The 20,950-nt window shown below is 42.4% G+C and overlaps 1 protein-coding gene across 1 annotated transcript; it reads right to left on the bottom strand.

The window, feature by feature from the left end:
- Positions 1 to 1,864: 1,864 nt before the first annotated feature.
- Positions 1,865 to 2,815, bottom strand: LOC141326666 (G-protein coupled receptor 183-like). Its single transcript, XM_073835294.1, has one exon. It carries the CDS (start codon positions 2,813 to 2,815, stop codon positions 1,865 to 1,867), a length of 951 nt encoding a protein of 316 aa, XP_073691395.1.
- Positions 2,816 to 20,950: the final 18,135 nt, after the last annotated feature.

Below are 20,950 nucleotides of genomic sequence, written 5' to 3'. Positions count from 1 at the left end.
AGTGATGTTTTATTGTCTCTAATTATTATGACAGCCAAGCCTTCTCAAAAAACAAAACATTTTTAGGCCTACACAAATGAATAAAACAGAAAAATAATACATACACTCAGCATTGAATTTATTACTGTTTATTAACATTAAAGTATTATTTATTCATCTGAATATCATATTTAATAAATTTCAACTTTCATTGAATAATTTTGGGAAGAAAATGGTTAAATTGATTCAGAAATTCAAAATGCTTTCCTTTTCAGTGGCACTTTCATCAGATTACATTGTTACTTTCAAAATTCAAAGTATATTCGAATTTACATTATATTGCATAATTCCAGTTGGGGTGAAATTTTTTTGGCTAATCTCCTGAGGTGAATCGAGTAAAATATTACTAATGCATGTTTATTCAATAACATGACTATCTCTGGAAAAACAGTGCTTAATATTTAAAATAATGTTTATAAACAAATTAGAATGAATTAAGTTACTTAAACAACTATAAACAAAATAGCTTCATGTATGCATGTATGTATGTATGAGTTTAATACAAAGGAAAGGACCGAAAGTCAATCAATGGGGGAAAAACCCACCGACCCTGACAATACACCTGCATGTCTCTATAATGGCCGTTTCATGGTACTAAATGGTTGCTATATTGTTCTGGCTGGATGCCAGGGCATGGCTAGCTAGTTACTAAAGGTGTTATTGATCATGACTTGAGACTGGCCTAATAGGCACTCAGTTCCAGAAACATATTTAACCCAATCGCCAGTGAGCAGTAAATGTCAAATCTGATCGCTCTATATTAGAACTCCTTTAAGCAGAAAATTGCACACTGCAAAACTATTTCTGAAATGGACTCTATCCAGTCAATACTTCTGTTTAAGACGACGAATGATTTGAAAGAACTCAAGACCACTTACTGTGTTTTTCTTTATGAGTTTCTGATGGAGAGTTTGTCGGTCTTCACTGAAAGTTGTAATGGTGTTGTTCTGAGGAAATTGGGGAAAGACAAAAAGGGCAATCACTTTCCTAATGTAGAAAGCACTACTGAACATCACAAACACACAGATCACAAACCTGGTCAATGACAGGCATTTGACCTTGATTCTTTTCATTTAGCAGCTTTCCTCATTTCTGGTAGACTAGTGTAGACCACTTTTCTCAGGAAAACCAGTTTGCCATCATCTTGATCAGTGGGGTGGTAGTGACTTGACTGAACCAGCAAAATGCCTAAAGATTTAAGTGAGATCACACAAAACTAAGAATAAAAAAAAAAAAGAATAATTTAATTAGCATTTAGTCTTACTTACAAAATTTGAGATGGGTGATCTTGTTTCCGTATTCCTTCTGCCAGGGGCGCCGCTCGCAATTTTGGGCCCTATGACAAAATGAGGTTGGGCCCCCCTTACCACACAAAAGCAGATCTCTGGGGGCCCCTAAAAGGCGTGGGCCCTTAGACAATTAAAGTTTAAATTAATGATGAAAAATAAATGTTTAAAGCAAAGACTTAAATAGATTTAAGTGTGGGATCTATCACAACCAACTTCTCCTTTTTATGTTCTTGACTGTAACACATGATGGCGCCACAACTCTTCAAATGAATCTGTGCATGTTTTATTTGTCTCAGGATTTACAAAAGATACATTTATGCTTGAACATTGTAAACAATGTATAAATTACAATTAACAACATATCTACAAAGGAGTCTAAAAACATAATTGTTTGTCGTTACATACATCCAGTTTAATTTATTATACCTTTAGTTGTTCGCTTATTTACAGAATTATTTTGAAAACTGAAGAACAACGGAAGCTACTACTTTACATTTAATGATCAGTGGCAGTATGTTCGATATTGCAGTTTGTTATCATTTGTTTGAGGGCCTGTCTTTTTCCTTGCAGCTTAACTTCTCCACACAAGAATCTGGTAAGAATGGCACTTTCTCTAAGCGGGACAAGTAAGTTAAAGGCTGGATAGTGCTGCTGATGTTTACAAAGGCAAAGCACACTGGTTGCACATAACAAATGAAGACCTTACGTGGGTAATGGTCTTCAAAGGGGAACAAAGCCACTGGAGGGAGATAGTTGCTTATGATTATGATCAAGATAGACAGCACCATCTTAAAGGCCTTTCTTTTCATTGGATTCATCTCATCTTTGCCAGCGCCTCGTGAGCGTTTCAGAGCCCAGAGGATGGCTACATTGCACACAACCATCCAGGTGAAAGCAAACAAGACTTCACCAGTGAAAACCTTCTCAAAGTTTGGTAAGCCACCAATCATTTTGGCCGACGCATAAGCAAAAGTAAGCAGGAGAACCACGATGGTCAAGCCAATCCTGTATTTGACGTCCTTCAATTGTCCAAACGCGATGGGAAAGAGAACGGCTATAAAGCGATCCAGACAGACACAGGAGAGGAAGAGCGGCCCACTGGTGTCCTTAACTCCGTATGAGAATTTCATAGCCCTCCAACCCATAGCACTCCTCCAGTGGTAGAAATTAAGAAAAGCTATGATTGTCATGAATCCAAAGTAGGCATCCATGAAGGCCAGGCAGCCCAGGAAGATGTCGGAAGTTGATGGTTCATTGCGGGTCTTTATTAGGTTTGCGAGAACCAGGATGTTGGCAGGTATTCCTATGATCACGTTGAAGCATTGTATAGCGAGGTCAAAAACGACACCGGCAACCATGTCTTCACACCCATCGAACACACTGAAGACATGTGTGGCGTTGACTAAATTGTTCGTCAGGTTAGAAGAGGGTAGGCTGCTTCGGAGGATGTAGCTAAGTCTTGTGTCATGTCGTAGTTGATTCTCCATGATTTCTGAAGAGATGAAATAAGATTCTAGAAGAAACAGTGAACATTGCTAACATTGTTAATTGAACTTCCTAATATGCCAAGCTGAGCTCACAAATGTATTTTTTTAAATATACTATCAGATGCACAATCTGTCTGTTTCTTGAGTCAATTTATGCATATAGTAAACTGCACAAACAATTAATGCTTTAAAGTTTTGCCTGAAAAAGTATTTCTGCAGAGGAGAAGTTTATTTGCTATAGCAAAGGAAAATAACCATCTTTCAGTGAGCATGTCACACAAGACAAGACTGCTGACTTTGATGGATGGCAAAATAAATACTTTATGATTTCCCAATTTAGTATGAAAATTGTGGCCAAAAATTGCTTGTGACATTTTATTTTACCTAGCTCTTTTTAAAAACCTTCTCACTAAATAGTATAAATATCTCAGTCATGAGTCATGACAACTCCCTGAAAAGTTTTAGCATGTTAATGGATATGAAAATGTAAATGCGCTTGGTTTAGGCAAAGTAAATCTGTACAGAGACTTGACATGCTGCTGTAAGCATATGCTGCTGTATTAACAGATATACATAAATACTGTAGCAGATCTAGACAAGTGGAGCTGGGGAGGTGGAGAGTTTCAAAGTAGTGTTAATTTTATCAGCTGTTTTTTTATTTTATTTATAAATTTAGCCTTAGTTCTGTGTAAAATGTCATTTTAGTTTTATCATATTTACAGTTTTTCATTAGTCAAGTTTTAGACAAAGTCTGGGAATTATAGTCTAGCATATGTCAATTTAAACTGCATAATAGTTACACTGATAATCACAATTATCTGGCCCAAAATTATAACTGATTGCTGATCATGATTGTTGCAATTTGAGAAATTACATCAGAATTATTGAAAAGGCTTCCTTGTATTTACAACAAGGCAGGTCACAGCAAACAGTTCAATTTACATCAAGGTTACAGCAAACAGCTCAAATGATATTGTGAAAAAACACAGCCTGTTTTACAATTTTATCTGAGCAGAATATCTCAAGGGAGATTGCTTTACTCCAATTTACACATTTCTCAAAGTTTTCTGATCATCAGCACTTATTCTATAGTTTCCGAGACCTTGTATTAATCCAGTGTTTTCCATTCATTAACTAAAGTGTGGCAGCCCACCACAGTCTAATCAGTCCCGCCACAGTTTCATAAGAAATTAAAAATATATTTATATTCATAATTTTACCATAAAACGCCATTAACATTGTGTTCCCTTCCGGAGGGAACTCTACGCTGCGTCCTGGTTCAGGACACTATGGGAACTGCCTTCAGCATGACCGGTTCTGAAACAAAGTATAGAATAACGACAGTGAACTTGACACTGGCCGGCGCCAGCCTATGACATCATCAACAGGCGCCTGCTAGTATAAAAGCAGGTGCCTGAGAGCACAACACCATCTTTTTGTCTTCAGAGTCCTCTGTTCTAAACGAGTGAGTACAGCGATGCCTAGAGAGAAACTGTTTAGGAAGTGTGCGGATCCGTGTCAGAGTAATCTGACACTTGATGACGCACACGACCTTTGTTTGGTGTGTTTAGGTGTAAGAGCACGCGCGCTCGGCTCTAGAAGAGCGGAGCGCGTTCATTGTGAGAGTTTCACTTTTGAAGAAACTCCGTTCTCGTCTGGCCCTTTTCTCGAGGGAATCGGGCCATCCATCTGCCCCACGCTGCTCCGGTCCCGCCGCAGCTGAGGCTGCTCGGCGGCTGAGATTGCGGGGCTCACAGGTGGAGCTGGCTGACGAGTTTGAGAGAGCGTATAATCGCTCGCGCACGTCAGCCGGAGACGAGAATGCGCTGCTAGCGGATGATGTGTTGTCTCTCACATCCTCCGGTTCTGCAGCGAGTGCTCTTTTGGCTTCAAGCCAGGGCGAGCAGGAGGTTGAAATGGAACAAATATGAGCTCGTTTGAGCCCATGCAGCCTCCCTGCCCCGCATATGAAGAGTTGATGTCTGTTATGGACCGCGCGGCTGCCCGCTTGGATCTGCAGTGGAAGCCCGCGAGGGAAGAGGCCGCTCTCGGCAGACTAGATGAGCGGTTTTCTTCCGGGCCATGACAAAGCCAACTCCTGTGAGCCTCCCATTCCTTCCTGATCTGCTTAAGAGATCGAGAGGGAATGGGGCAGGCCATATTCAGCCCGCATTCACAGGCATCGGCATGTGAATCATGCTGATGTCGAGGGAATGCATGGGCGCGGATATGTGACGATGTCTCTCGCTGACGGTTGCGAACTATCACATATGCGGCAGTGGCCGGTGCTCCTCTGCACACGATGGCAGTGTTGCAGAGGCGCACCAGGCTGATCTGCTGAAAGATCTGGACCGAGCCCCGGGGGTTTGCATCCCTTGCCGGTCCACGCCTCCATCTAAACACCGGGGGGAAACCAGGCCCGTCCTGGTCCAAGGGCCAGAGACGAGGCCAGGTCGCCAGTGTGGGGCTACCTGCCCCTCCCTTTTCCCCTCGACTCTGGGGCTGGGCCAACGATGAGACTGAGGCTCCATCTGTTGGCCCGGTATGTGAACAGTAAAGACACTTTAATAAAATATTCAAGCGTGTATGTGTATGTTTTCTTTTGTCTACCAGCTCCGCTTGGGTGATTACTATTGCAGTTTCGAGCTCCTCTTGAGTTCTACTGCCACCAAGTGCCGAGTGTAGCCAGGTCTCCCCTCGTTTTATAAAAGAAAACAGTGTGTAGAGACCTCCACTCGTAGAAACCCCCTCGTGGGCTAAGCGTTGTCAGGTTTTGAAACCTCCGCTAGAGTGAGCTTGGTATAGACATGATCCAACATACATATACATACGAGAATAACCCTCTTGAGCGTTGTCAAGCTGCTTCAGGCAGAGTATCGCTCTGCCGAAGCCTCCGCTCACTCAAACCCTGCTAAGAGTAATATTCTTTTTGCATGAGTGTGGTCAGGTACCTTCCCTGTGTATTTTCATATACACATATGTGAGACCTCCACTCCTAGGAGTTTGTGTGCTAGGGTGAATAGAGCGTCATCAAGGCTCCCTCTCTGAGAGAGAGGTGTTTTACTGAAGCCTCCGCTCTCTTTAAAAAGCCCCGCTTTGAAGTAGAATTGAGTGTAGCAGGCCTAGGAGGCCTCCTCTCTGTGAAGTCCTCTGTAAAGAGAGACATATAAAAATAATACTTCTTAGCGCTGAATGTGGCAGGTCATTTTTAGACCTCCATTCATGAAGAGCTTTTACTGGGTCGAGTGTTGCTAGGCTTCCTCTATGTGAGGTGTTTCTGTTAAGTCTCCACTTCCCAGAAATACAGGCCGGGAGAACACAAGGTTAAGGCAGCTTGTGAACTCTTTCCGTGGACCTGTCACTACCAGCGTTGAGTGTAAAAGGAAGTAGGCCTCCCTTCCATGAGAGGGCGTGTATTCCAAGGCCTCCACTCCATAGAGCTTCCTCAGTTGAGCGGCGTCAGGCTTGTTATGTTTGAGAGCTTGTAAACCATTAAAGCCTCCCTCACTGAAAGCTCCGCTTCCGGGTTCTGCTATCACCCGGGTTAATACAGGTGTCTAAGTGATAGCACAGTGTAATAGGTCTCCCTCTGTCACAGCCAACAGTACTGAGACCTTCACTCTCACAGTTATAGCAGCTGGCAGGCCCATGAGTGCCTCGCTGACTATTTTTTGGGGGAGTGCAGTCTTCCACTCACCAAAAGCTAGTGTTGTAGGCTTCTCTCCTTGGAGATGTAGTCTCGGAGCCTCCACTACACAGAGCTAGATGATAAATGAGACTTTTCATTATTGGCTCTGACTGTGAGTATCTGCCTTTCTTGAGCGTCGAGTGTAGTCAGGCCTCCCCTCGCTTAGAGCGTTTTACCTGAGGCCTCCACTCTGAAGAGTTTCCTAGGGAGAGCGTCGTAGGCCTCCTCTCGCTTAGAGAGTCTTTCTGCTGAAGCCTCCCCTCTCCAGAAGCTCCGCTTTCAGGCTCCGCTATCGCCTAGAGACTGCAAATCTGGTGATCCTCGCTATGCTCAGGACACCTACTCAGAACCACATTTGTGGTGTTTGCTCACGCAAAGTCTTTGGGCATTCTCTAAAATCCACGTGAGTGGTAAGTGCACTATTCAGGCACTTCACTAAAATCCATACTCATGGTAAGGTCCCTCCCGTAAAGGCAGGTTCCTTTCTCCCATGGACCACGCAGGGTTCCTCCGTGTCCACTCTCTGAGCTGGTTTTTCTCAAAAACCTTTTAGTTTTCCAGCTCCAATCCAGATAGCGCTGCTAGCAGGATTGAGTGTCGGGCCTCCTCAGGCCTCACTTTCCAGAAGAGCTCCAAAATGAAGGTATTTCTGTCGCACAGGCTAGTCAGCCTCGCGGATGACCTTCAAGGCTAGAGTGTAGCTAGGTCTTGAGACCTCCACTCTCAGAGTTCTTCCTTGCTAAGCACGGAGGTGTGTTAGGCTCCCTCTTTCGAAAGCCTCCACTCTCCAGACTCCACTCAGGCAGTACTGTCGTTTAGACTGTTCAGCTTCGATGAACGCCTGCAGTGTTGAAGTGTAGTAGGTCTTGGGACCTCCACACTTAGAGTCCTTCTGCTGCTCGCAGAACATTGCCAGCCTCACTCAGAGTCCTTCGTTGCCTCCAGAGATTCACTAGAAATAGGCGGTCCGACTGCACAGGCTATTCAGCCTCGCGGACCACCTCTGGTGTTGGGTGTAGATAGGTCACGGACCTCCATCCTTAGAGTCGTCCTCTGCTGGGTGCAGAGTGGTACCAGGCTTCTTTCTTACCAAAGCCGCCACTTTGCAAAAACTCCACTCAGGTAGTTCCGCTGCACAGGCTATTCAGCCTCGCTGACTACCATCAGTGTTGAAAGTGGAGTGGGTCACGAGACCCCCACTTTTAGAGTTTTCCTTTGCAAGACGCAGAGTGTTTTTCTGGCTTCCTTTGAAGCAGTCACTCCTCTGAACTCCCTGCAGGTAGTTCTGCTGCACAGGCTATTCAGCCTCACTGACTACCCCCAGGTTTTGAGTGTAGAGGCGCCACGGCACCTCCATTCTTAGAGTTGCACCCTGGAAGGCACAGAGTGTTGCCAGGCTTCCTTTCGGCGAAGCCTCCACTCCTCGGGAAATCTCCACTTAGACAGGCCTGCTGCACAGGCTATTCAGCCTCACAGGCCATCGTCAGTGTCAAGTGTAGTTAGGCCATGAGACCTCCACTCTGTAGATTCCCTCTGAGCAGAAGCTCCACTCGGGTAGTTCGGGTTGCATAGGCTATGCAGCCTCAATGAATACCCCCGAGTATAGGCTTTTTCCTCCGGGCATGAGTGTAGCCAGGTCTCCCCTCACTGGAGGGCTAGTGAGACCTCCACTCCTAAGAGCTGGTGAACTGAACATTGTCAGGTTTCCTCTCTTTTTAGAGAGTCTTCTGTGAAGCCTCCGTTCTCCAGAGGCTCCGCCTCCAGTACTTCTAGGCGTGAGTGTAGCCAGGTCTCCCCTCACGGCAGGGTTATTTGAGACCTCCACTCCTAAGAGCTAGTGGATGGAATGTTGTCAGGTTTCCTCTCTTTTTAGAGAGTCTTTTATGAAGCCTCCGTTCTCCAGAAGCTCCGCTTTCAGTACTTTCAAGTGTGAGTGTAGCCAGGTCTCCCCTCACTGGAGGGTTATTTTGAGACCTCCACTCCTAAAGAGCTAGTGGATTGAATGTGGTCAGGTTCCCTCTCTTTTTTTAGAGAGTCTTCTGTGAAGCCTCCATTCTCCAGAAGCTCCGCTTCCCGTACTTCTGGGCGTGAGTGTAGCCAGGTCTCCCCTCACTGAAGGGTTGTTTGAGACCTCCACTCCTAAGAGCTAGTGGATGGAATGTTGTCAGGTTTCCTCTCTTTTCAGAGAGTCTTTTATGAAGCCTCCATTCTCCAGAGGCTCCGCTTCCAGTACTTTTAAGCGTGAGTGTAGCCAGGTCTCCCCTCACTGCAGGGCTATTTGAGACCTCCACTCCTAAGAGCTAGTGGATGGAATGTTGTCAGGTTTCCTCTCTTTTTAGAGAGTCTTCTGTGAAGCCTCCGTTCTCCAGAAGCTCCGCTTCCAGTACTTTCAAGCGTGAGTGTAGCCAGGTCTCCCCTCACTGAAGGGTTATCTGAGACCTCCACTCCTAAAGAGCTAGTGGATTGAATGTGGTCAGGTTTCCTCTCTTTTTTAGAGAGTCTTCTGTGAAGCCTCCATTCTCCAGAAGCTCCGCTTCCCCACCTATACCTGTTAGCACTAAATGTTGTCAGGTCCCTAGAGCAGACGTTCGCTCTGCTGAGACCTCCATTCCCTAAACTCCGCCCCTTATGGTCAGGGTGTTTATGAGCTCCTTCACTTAGAGAGCTAAGTGTAGTAGGCTTCCTCTAGGCCTCCACGCTTGAGAGTTGCGTGCACAGGTAGCCGAGCTAGCCGTGGCAGGTCACTGGGCCCCAGCGACTCTCGCTGATGCAGGGGTGATTTTCCTTCTTGACTCCTCATTCAGTCAGTTGGATCACTTATCCCTCGGCATGGCGGCGTTGGGATAAGCGTTCCCATAGTGTCCTGAACCAGGACGCAGCGTAGAGTTCCCTCCGGAAGGGAACGTCTCAGGTTACGTAGGTAACCCTAGTTCCCTGAGGACAGGGAACGAGACGCTGCGTCTCGGGGCCCTGCACATACCTCCGTCCGACAAAAAGATGGTGTTGTGCTCTCAGGCACCTGCTTTTATACTAGCAGGCGCCTGTTGATGATGTCATAGGCTGGCGCCGGCCAGTGTCAAGTTCACTGTCGTTATTCTATACTTTGTTTCAGAACCGGTCATGCTGAAGGCAGTTCCCATAGTGTCCTGAACCAGGACGCAGCGTCTCATTCCCTGTCCTCAGGGAACTAGGGTTACCTACGTAACCTGAGATGTTTCGTGCCATTGCTTTGGCAAAGTGTCCGTCAAACAAACTAAGCAAAATTATGTCTTTATCCACTCATCAAGTCTGTTTGCAATGCTTGCTTCAAAGCAAAGCACACGCTTCATTCAGGCGATCAGCTCGTAATCTGGTGTTTGCCGCATCTCAGAGTCAGAGCTGCTACTTTGATTAACAGCAAATGCAGTGAACTTTGTTTTTGAATGTGCTTTGAGTTTAGAGCGTGTTTGGAAATGCAGCAGCTACCGGTAACTCTGTTTTCACATTAGCATAAGTTTCACCAGTTTAATAGGCAAATGTTTACAGTATTTCACTACACTTGAAATGAGACACGTTTGTAAACCTGTTTTCACTCAAGCTGGAGTTTTACGCCAAAATAAAAGCTCATAGGTTTATCTGTCGCAAGAAAGGACTAAAATTAACACACATGCACAAAGAAAATACTGTGCAGGTGGAGCAAGCTTGCTGTTTATTGGAAGAAAAATATAAATATTGGAGTGGGGGTTTATATGAATGTATTTGTGAAGGGAACTGACTTTAGCAAAGTTTCTATGGTATTTTTTTCCCTCTGTTTCATAAGCGCCACCTGCTGTCAGAGAGTGAAAGTCAGCCTGTCTGCTGTTTTTGTTTTATACAGGTTTTAGCATAATTTCACAAAGCTAAAGTCAAGTCAGACCATTCTGTTTTTGCTTCAGATGTTGAAATAATACAGTCTAATTAAAATAAAAAAAACTGTTTCATCTTTGTTTGTATCAAGATTAAAATGCAGTGGTTGGTTCTTTGGTCCATTATTAAATATATTTATTTGTTGTTGTTTTGTTTCATGGCCAGGAAAAAATATTTATGACTGGTAATTTTTTTCAAGTCACCAGTCATTGGCAGATGTGGCAAAAAAATTCTAGGCCCTGTCTGCAAGTACAGAAATTAGGACAAAAGTATTGTAATTTCCCCTACTGTAGAATAAGGTAAAATAGTGTAGCTGTGAAATACTCATTTTAAATAATTTATTTTACTTATTACCAATTTATTTACAAATTTATTTCACAGTAAAATTGTTTTTTTAATATATGGCGATTACTGTCATTGGAATAATACTATAAAACTATTATGATGATTATATTCTTATTAGTTTGGCTTCCAAATTCACCAGTGTAAGTGTAATTTAGACTGAGACACTATATTACAACTAAAAATAGGACTGAGTTCCTTTTAAATTTAAAGTACAAGTTAAGTTAATTCACCAGCTTTGCACACTGAACCTGTGTTGGAGCTCTTCATTTTTTTAAAGTCCACCAGATAGATGAATCTAACTTTAAAACATACAAAAAAAAAAAAAAAATTACTGTACCACCCTAGAGGGACCGAGGTGAATGGTTGCCAAGTAGCAAAGATGAAATTAAACACAGGGCAGAAAATCTTCTCCTCTGATAGGATTATAGATCATGACATTTGGCAACCTCATGCCTAAAAACATCTCAAGGTTACATATGTAACCTCAGTTCCCTGAGAATAGGGAACGAGACACTGAGTCCTCTAGAGGGCGCTTTGGGGAATGCTGCAGCGTGACTCGTGTCTGAAGAATACATAGAAAAACTACATGAAATGACCGGCGACAGCGTATGACGTCACCGCGGCGCGCACGTCGCTGCGTCACTACCGGGCGACCATAACATAAAAGAGGCGCCCATGCAACGCAATACATCTTCAATGTCTGAAGCTATCGTCCGAAGCATGGCGAAAAAGTCTAGAGGACGCAGTGTCTCGTTCCCTATTCTCAGGGAACTGAGGTTACATACGTCACCTTGAGACGTTCCCTTTCGAAGGGAACTCTCATTGCGTCCTCTAGAGGGCGCTTTGGGGAACGGATATACCCACGCTGCCATGCTGAGGGGAGTGCATGCTATGCCAGCGAGCACTAAGCAACAATTCTGAGAGGAATTGCCCCTACTAGGACGTGGTGACGGCTGTCAAAATGTTATCCCCCATGGCCAGAGGCCTGAACTGTTACCCACTTACCTGGACTGGGTTAGAACCCAGGGCACAGCTCTAGGCTTGGAATTAGAGTAATTCCTTCTGAGGGAAATGGCTAAGTTTCAATGGAAACTTAGACTTGTCAGAACAAGGAACTACTGCAACATAGGGCCTAGTTCCCTCAGGAACTGGCTCCCATGTGAGGGCAGCAAACCTGTCCTGGGTCCGTTCAAAGGGCCACTAGTAGTGGCACGCCCTGATAGTGGATGGTCGGTAGACATCAACAGTGATATCTAAAGAGTTGAACCCAGGGGACCAGGGTTTTAGGCCAACTCCAATAAATGGGAACGAGGTGAGATACGTGACCCATACCATAAAGGGTTTTAAGGAAGAACCCAAGACTTGGTGGGAACTTACCACATACGTGGATTTTATAGAAGTGCCCCAGGTGTATGTGCACTTACCACTCTTGTGGATTTTATGAGAGATGTCCAGGCGTAGCGTGGGACACCTACCGAAATAATCGGATTTAAGGAGAGTATTTTCCCAGGGGGTTTCACTACCAGCTCCATGCGGTCTAAAGAGACAGAAGAAGGGGATAACCCTCACGATGAGGGGATTGCCATGCTGCACCCTACTCTGGACAGAAGCTCGCAAGCTATCTGTCCACAGAGATAAACATGGAGCTGAGACCATCCTGTAATAGTGGACGATAGTAGAGGACAAATTCCTAACCCTGATCCACAGGGAGGATCGCTCTCCAGAAGGGGGCACTGCTCTCAGGGAACCCTTAATGAGAAGGGGGAGCGTGCACAGCCCGGTCCACACGACCTGTATAAAGGTCCGGCAATCTCACGAAGGTGGGTTGGCGCTCATAGAGGACCCTTCCAAGGAAGGGGAGCTGCGTAACCCAACAGGAGCGAATGCTCTCACTGTTACCCTTCATAGAGGGAAGCATACATACAGAATACAAGGCTGGAGAGTAAAAACCTGAAGTATGAAGGTCAAGCTCCTAACCCTGAAGCACAGGGAGGAAAAACTTGGCCACCAAGGAGTGGTGCTCTTATTTAGTGAACCCTTGAGAAAGGGGGCACGCCAACGTCCTTGTAGAAGGTCAGTAACTCTCAATAGTCTACCCGGGGTAGACTCCCACCCTAAGAAGGGAGGAAGACTTTCCGTCCTGGGATGGTGCTCTGAAGGAAACCCTAAACTTAGGGGAGCTATAAGGTCAGTTCCAACAACCCTGCGACAGGGAGGAACGTGAGTTCTTAAGCTCTAAGAGACCCTTTCCTCAGAAAGGGGAGCACTGTTTGGTTTGCCTTAAAGAATTCTGGGTAGCTCCGGAATTAAATAAGGACAGCTTCCTAACCCTGAGGTCAGGGGGAAAAACCATCCTATGGTTTAACACTTCGTAAAACCTTTCCTCGGAAAGGGAAGTGAAATGAGGCCTGAGGAGCGAGAATCGACCCTAAGGTGCCAGCTTTCTGAGGTGTTTTAACACCGACAGATGCTCAAGCCCTTCCACAGAGAGGGAGGCATCCGTCAACCTGGGTGTAGATTCCCCATCAAGCATTATCCCGGCCCTCAGGCTAGAATGAGGTGACTTGAGATGAGTCATAGAGTGACGCTCAGTTTTTAGTAAAACCCTTTCCGCAGAAAGGGGAGCGTTCACATAAGTAAACTGGAATCATAACCCAAAATTGGAAAGTGGTCACCAGGTGGTGCTCAGTTAAACCTTTTTCCGCAGAAAAGGGAGCATCCTTTAGTTGCTCGAGTCTGCAGCTAGCACTTCCCCCGCCCTCAGGCGTATTGTAAAAAAGGGGGTGGCCTGCCAGCACTCCTATTCAAGTGAACTCCTATCTCAACAGGTTAGAGAAGCTCTGTCTCCATGGAAACCAGATGCTAAAAGAGGAAGTTTCCTCTGGGTTACCTAAACAGGGTCCAACGGAATCCTGTAGTTCACTTAGGAGAGGACACGAAGGGGATTCTCGTACACAGGCTATCTGCAACAGAGTTAAACATGCTAGGGCAATCCTAAAATGTATTTTTAAGACGCTTACCTAGGTGAAGGGAAAAACTCCCACGTTTAACCACTGAAAGGGGGGAAACCTGTTCTGTAGGCTGTCCCTTCTGGATCGAAGTGTTGGAAGACAAACACCACCATACGACCAGAGGGAGGGGTGCTTCGTTGAATTATAAATATTCCTTCCTAAGGAATAAACACAACACACAAAACAGATCCAGAATAACATCTTGTAAGTCATGAGGACAAACTCCTAACCCTGAAGGCCAGGGAGGAACGCCCGTCCTGGCGAGGGGGGCGCTCATTGGGGACCCTTTCCTCGGAAAGGGGAGAGCCCAGCTCGTGCATGAGGCCTGAAGAGTGAGAATCAGCCTGGACAAGAAGGACAGGCCCTAAACCCAGATGAACCGGGAGGAAAACCTGGCTCTGTTAGCGAGAAACGGTACTCTGAATAAACCCTTTCCGCGGAAAGGGGAGTACTACATCGGTCGAACCGACCTTGCCTTCGTTTCGTTTTTTTTTTTTTTTTTTAAGCTAACAGGGGGATCAACAGACCCCCGTCCAGGTGGATTTATGTTCCTGCCTCAACGGGACATAAATTCCCCGGAGCAGGTTAGAGGGATTCTCAGAACAGGCCTGCAAAGGACAGTGTTAAACATGCCAAGGGCAATCCTAAGAAAGAAACTTAGGAAGCTTACCTTGAAGAGGACATAAGTCCTATGTCTAACATATGCTGTAAGGGTGGTTTACTGCACAGCCTGTGGCGTGGAGAGGACGAACACTGCCGTAACCATAATCCGTAGGATCAGAGGGGGAGCATCCGCCGTAGACTTGCCATTTTTCTCTGAGAAGCAAAAACACAACACACAGGCATGAGACAGTATGAAGTTCCTTTTTCTTTTGTTAAAAAGAAAAATGGATCGTACTCACCCAAAGTGACCTGCATTTAACTCTAACTTAAACAAACCGAGTTTAAGGAGTTAAAATCTGGCCTGGGCCTTCATGGAATGAAGGACTTAAAGGCAGTAATCTACCTAGTCCATAGCCACATAAATCCAGAAAGGCCAAAGAGCCTGGAAAACTAACCGATCAGTGAAAGACCTCTGCTTAGTCCTTTTGAAAACAGCCCCCAAAGGGGAGCATTCAGAAAACCAACACACAGACATCCTCAGGTATCTGTGTGTAGGAAGGACCAACCAAGGTGAAAAACTGACCGAAAGCCTCAAATACCCTAAAGGGGGAAGCATTAACACACAGCTAGCCTCAGACAGCTGCAGTTAGTAAGACTGTTCTGCCATAATCATGGCTGAACTAGTCTCAGGAAATTTTTTTTTTTTTTGGCGGTAAATTAACTCCACAATCGCGACGCGCAGCACATACTCGGCTCCCGCGGGAGCTAAACATAACTCCGCCCAGGCGGCAAATTCCCTCAGGAATAAGGCAAGCAAGGAGCCACTGACGACGCCGCAAATGCGTTTGTTAAATGCCGCGAGAGGCAAACACACTCATGCAAAATGAGGAACAGAGAAACTCACCTCCCTCCTTTGCGAATGCGTTTTCGCCATAAGCCCATTAGTTCCCTCGGGAGCTGAACGTGCTGAAATTTACCACACTCACGTAGCTGAGAGTCGTGCAAGTGGGTATGAGAGCGTGCCTCTCGTAAAACCAAGCAATGAATGCACCGATTGCATTCTACTCTCTCAAGAGCTAATATTGCTTGCCTTATCCCCTCATAGTTCGGGTAGTGTGAAAGTGTGGGTATCAAATTACCACACGTCACACGCAGGTCTCCGATGAGAGAATAGATGCACTCCTAGACAAAGAGATAGCTGAAGACAGCGAAGATGTATTGCGTTGCACGGGCGCCTCTTTTATGTTATGGTCGCCCGGCAGTGACGCAGCGGCAGCGACGTGCGCGCCGCGGTGATGTCATACGCTGTTGCCGGCCATTTCATGTAGTTTTTCTATGTATAGACCTTTTTCCTGAACACGGAAGTAAGTCCGACTCTTAACTGAAAGAATGCTTTGCATTTCCGGTCTGCATTGTTTCTAGTCAAATTAGGGTATATTTCGAGCTAATAAACTAATGTTAAACCTATTCAAATGTTTTTAAAAAGCACATGGCTCCATAGCGCCATCACTTGGCAATGTCGCAATGACCGTCATTTGTCAGTGCCTCACTTTAATGAGTGTGTAGATGACACGAAGCAGCGGAAGGTAGCTACATTAAAAACACATGGACGCTATTTGAATGGGTTACTATGGAAACCGGAACAGAAAAGCATTCAATCTGACGTTAGAATTCGTAATGGCGGCGCTCATCGTTTACTCAGGAAAAAGGTCTATTCTTCAGACACGAGTCACGCTGCAGCGTTCCCCAAAGCGCCCTCTAGAGGACGCAAAGAGAGTTCCCTTCGAAAGGGAACTTGGAGTCTATATTTTTTCTCCTCTTTTTTTGTGTGTTAAAGAAAATATAGAGTTTTCTTTAGCTACACTTCAGTGCATATTAATGTAGTCACAGTGTTTAATAATGTCAGTGCCATCTTGCCTTAATCTCATTTTAGAAGATAGGTAGTGATTAGATTAAATTACATTACATTTTAAAATACTTGTAATCAAACTACAATTACTTTTTCATGGATTACATGATTACATATTCACACAGTAGCAATAATTTAATCATTATTTACTGATACTCCCTAATTCATCCTCTTAAATTTCTAAAACAGTTTACTGCTTATATACATTCAGTACATACACTAGTTGCAACACAGCAATCGACCACTGTTTTACAAAATCATTTCTGGTTTAAGAAGTGTTTCAAAGTACTAATCAACTACAGATGAACACACTGATTTTTATTTGAATTATAACTCTGTAGGTTATTTAACCATGTATTTTTGTCTTTGGAAAGTTTCTGTCTTTCAAAAATTCACAAATTCACACACTTTTTTGTCATTTGATCCTCTTTTACTTAATATAATTAATTGAAGTACCTCTGAGAGGCAGATAAACAAATGAAATATTTAATTTTAAGTTTTTTTTGATTGATTGATTTTTAAAAAAGATTTGTTTTCATTTAATTTTTCTTAATTATTTTCAATTAATTATTAGTTTTTCATTGAACTCATAAACCCCCGCAGTTCCTTAATAAACACCACTTTAACTGTAATATAGTGTTTGTTAACTACAACAAATGGAATATATTTTCTTAATCTTTGTATTTTTATGACCATGTGGTACATGATTATCCTATTTAAATCAATGTGATAAACAACAGGGTTTCTGCAGATATGAACAAGTGAAATTTAAGACTTTTTAAGACCTTTTTAATACCACCCTATATGAAATTTAAGACCTAAACCTGTAATGGAAATAGATATTATATTACATGCATATATGTAATATTTAATGTGTTTAATGTAAAAAGTAAACAATTTCATGGCTGTCATAAATTAAATTTATTACTACGATATACAGTGAACTTTTCATATCAGCAGATACTATTCCACACAAAATATCCCCATAAAAGTATCACTAGAAATATCTGATGTAAACAAAAAATTCTGAAGCAATATTTTCATCAGTGCTCTATTAGCTTTTACATCTTAAATCTGCATATTTGATTTACCTTTACAAAGGCCTTTTTTTACTTTTGAAATGTATGCATTACCTTTGAAATTTATTTTATGAATTTATCAATAAATTCTAAATGGCTGTTAGCAGTGAGATTACATAATTTACACTGCAAAATTAAAAGTGAGATTAATGTTTTAAATACATTTATTGATTTATAGATATATCCATAGGGACCATGTGACGTCACTGTGCTTTATCGCCGCCATTTTTGTGACCGCGCTACCTGTTTCGGTCACAGCAGCCACAACTACCAGAGGAAGATCAACAAAACTCCCAGAATGTTCACAACAAGGATACAATATGCCCAAGATCTGTTGTTCTGTACGCTGTAACAACAGTCATCAGAAAAAACCTAACTACAGTTTTATTCGTTCTTAGCAGTGCTCGAAGTGGGTCGGTATGCATATAGCCTTTAGCGTACCAGTGTCATTCACGCAGGTGCTTTTCACAGCAAGGGTGTTTTTTCGGCACAATAAGAGTAGTGGAATAATAATTAATTATTGACTAAGATTGTGAATCAGTACATTAATACGAAAATAATGCCTTAAAATGAAAAGAAGCATTTTTTTTGCGATTACATCATTTTGAACCGATCAATTCGTAAGTCCAAAGATTTAGTAAACAAGAAAGCATTCGAACAGCAAGTTCAAAACAGTGCTAATGCAGAGAATAGTGACTTACTGTACATCCAGATGCCGTAAATTATTTGTTTCAGTGTATATTTGGCTTAAGAGCAAGAGTGCTTTATAGTTGAAGGTGTTTTAGAATATACGGTGTTTAGTGAATTATGAAAATTAAATAATAAACGCTAAACTATTTTACTACATAGCGTTCGTCATTACAACGCCTGCAGTAAAGTATGTACATGTAAAAAGGTTCTCAAAAATAATCATATTTGTTTTGCTGAAACTATTTATGTACAACAAAGTTACACACAAACCATCGTCCCGAGTAAATGGTACCATTGTGAATTGTGACTGGCTGCACAAGTGGTGTAATAAACTAAACTAAATTAAACTAAAATGTTATTGCAGCCATATAGCTTGAATGAATAAAAACGCATATTTTAAATAAAGAAATCTCATGCTTTTGGTGCTTGAATTTGTGCTTCAATAATGAGATCCAGGTTTAGGAATACACAAGACGTGAAAGACGTCTTCCATTAGGTATATTTTATGTTGTCTTGGCTTGCTGGATGTTGGTCTTATGCTCAATAATAACATTTCTCTGCATTTGCCAAAAGTAATTTGCCGAAATCTAAGCGAGGACTGTAAGGGGATAAGTGCCGTCAGTTGTGAAGTAAGTTAGTGACCAGCCGGCAGAGGATTCTTCAAGGTCTTAAAGCCTTCATCGAGCGACTACGTTCACAATGATGTACACTTTTTGTCCTAAAAGTACAATCAAGTCAGATATACAGTGTGGGAAGTAGTAGTAAAAAGTAATTTCTTATTTCAATTTATTATTAAATCTCATTTAGATGCGCTGTGTCTGTTGTCATATCGGACACAAATATGGCGGCGAGCATAGCGGAAGTGACGTGTTTGGTACCCATGAATACATTACAAATGTTGGGTGTGGAGGCATACTTTTAAACTCACTAAATTACCAGCAGGTGGCGGTAAGTCACTTCATGAGCGAGTTATTTCAACTGATTCGAGCAAAACGCTGAATCATAGCAAAACGTTGCTAAGAGAATGCTTCTGCTAATGTTGCATATTGTCTAAAAAGTAAGTAACTACTTGACTAACTACTTTTTTATTGAGCTAAAATTAATGTAACATTTGTAATTGTGAGAATTTTCAGCAAAAAGCTCACTTGGTATATTACTGAACTATATCATGTTATAAATAAACTATACATTTTAAATTTTTACCTCAGTGTGTTTCTTTAGAGTGCTGTTACATTCATTTGTTTTAAAGTGTGTCACAAATAGACCAGAAATACACTATCCATTATCAATTTCTGTTTATGTTGAATGTATAAAAATATGAATCTTTCTTGCCTTTCGATGCTTCGCTAGTTGTTTTTGTCACTTCAGTTTTAATCAGGTGGTTTGTTCGGTCGGGCAAGTAAAAAAAAAAAAACATTTTAAAAGTATCTCGAAGGCTGGCGGTCAGCTAGCTCGACCTATATTTATTATTATTATTGATAACATTGGTCGTTTGACCTGTATTCTGCTACTGCGATTCTGAAGACGCAGTAACTTCCACAGAGGGAGAAAAAAATCTAGTTGTTAGCAACTGGCCTTAGCCAAGCCCTATATTCAGTTTTTTCAAGCTAAGTATCGCTAAACTTGCACTTCCCCATGGCTAAAAAGTTAAATCCATTTTACTTCTGCGGTACAATCCGAGAGAGACTCGCGGCAATAACAGAAAGCTGATTGGCTATTGCATGCTGGTCTCATTTGTAGTTTAAATACAGCAAATTATATTTGGAATAGTGAAATAAAGAACTACAACACCATGGAAACAACAAAAAGAGAATTTAAATGAGCATTAGAGGTAGCGTTACATGGACATCGGAAAAATAAGACCTGTGTAAAATTATTTAAGACCTAGAACATCGAATTTAAGACTTTTTAAGGCCTAAAATTTTGATTTTTAAATTTTAGAATTTTTAAGACCCCGCTGAAACCCTGAAACAAGTTAGGCCAAAAGTAATCTAAAAGTAGTCTGATTATATTACCTAAAATATGTAATCTAATGGATTACATTACTAACTACATTTTTTTGTCATGTAATTTGGAATAATGGATTACAATTTGTAAGTAACCCAGCTCTTAGACATGGGAAAAAGAACATCAAATGTTTTTTTTTTTTATGTGTCGTAGTTTTTGACACTATTAAAGGCGTAGTTCACTTCCAGAACAAAAATGTACAGATAATGTACTTAACCCTCTTGTCATCCAAGATGTTCATGTCTTTCTTTCTTTAGTTGTAAAGAAATGGTGTTTTTTGAGGAAAGCATTTCAGGATTTCTCTCCACATAATGGACTTCTATGGTGCCCCCGAGTTTGAACTTCCAAAATGCAGTTTAAATGCAGCTTCGAAAGGGCTCTAATTGATCCCAACCGAGGAAGAAGGGTCTTATCTAGTGAAACGATTGGTTATTAAGAAGACCCTTCTTTCCACGACTGTGATCGTTTAGAGCCCTTTAAAAGCTGCATTTTGGAAGTTCAAACTCGGGGGCACCATAGAAGTCCATTATATGGAGAGAAATCCTTAAATGTTTTACTCAAAAAACACAATTACCTTACAACTGAGGAAAGAAAGACATGAACATCTTGGATGACAAGGGGTGAGTACATTATCTGTACATTTTTGTTCTGAAAGTGAACTACTCCTTTAACACTATTTTTGACAATATTAAAACTATTTCAGAGAAAATCTGATAGCGCCGCAGGATCATTTTACAACTTGTGCTATGTAATAAATATTGTGACCTGTCTGCAATATGAAATTCGAGATTTCATTAAAACTATTCCCATCATATCTTCATCTTTTTTTTTTTTTTTTTTTTTTAACATTCATTGATGTCACAAATAGTTTCCATGAGACCAGAGAAACAATTGTGGCTCATGTCACATTTTGTGATC

This window comes from Garra rufa, chromosome 1 (genome assembly GCF_049309525.1).
Source record: "Garra rufa chromosome 1, GarRuf1.0, whole genome shotgun sequence".
NCBI lineage: Eukaryota > Metazoa > Chordata > Actinopteri > Cypriniformes > Cyprinidae > Garra > Garra rufa.
The sequence above is the reverse complement of the archived record's forward strand: the minus strand, read 5'-3'. Positions and strand labels throughout refer to the sequence as shown.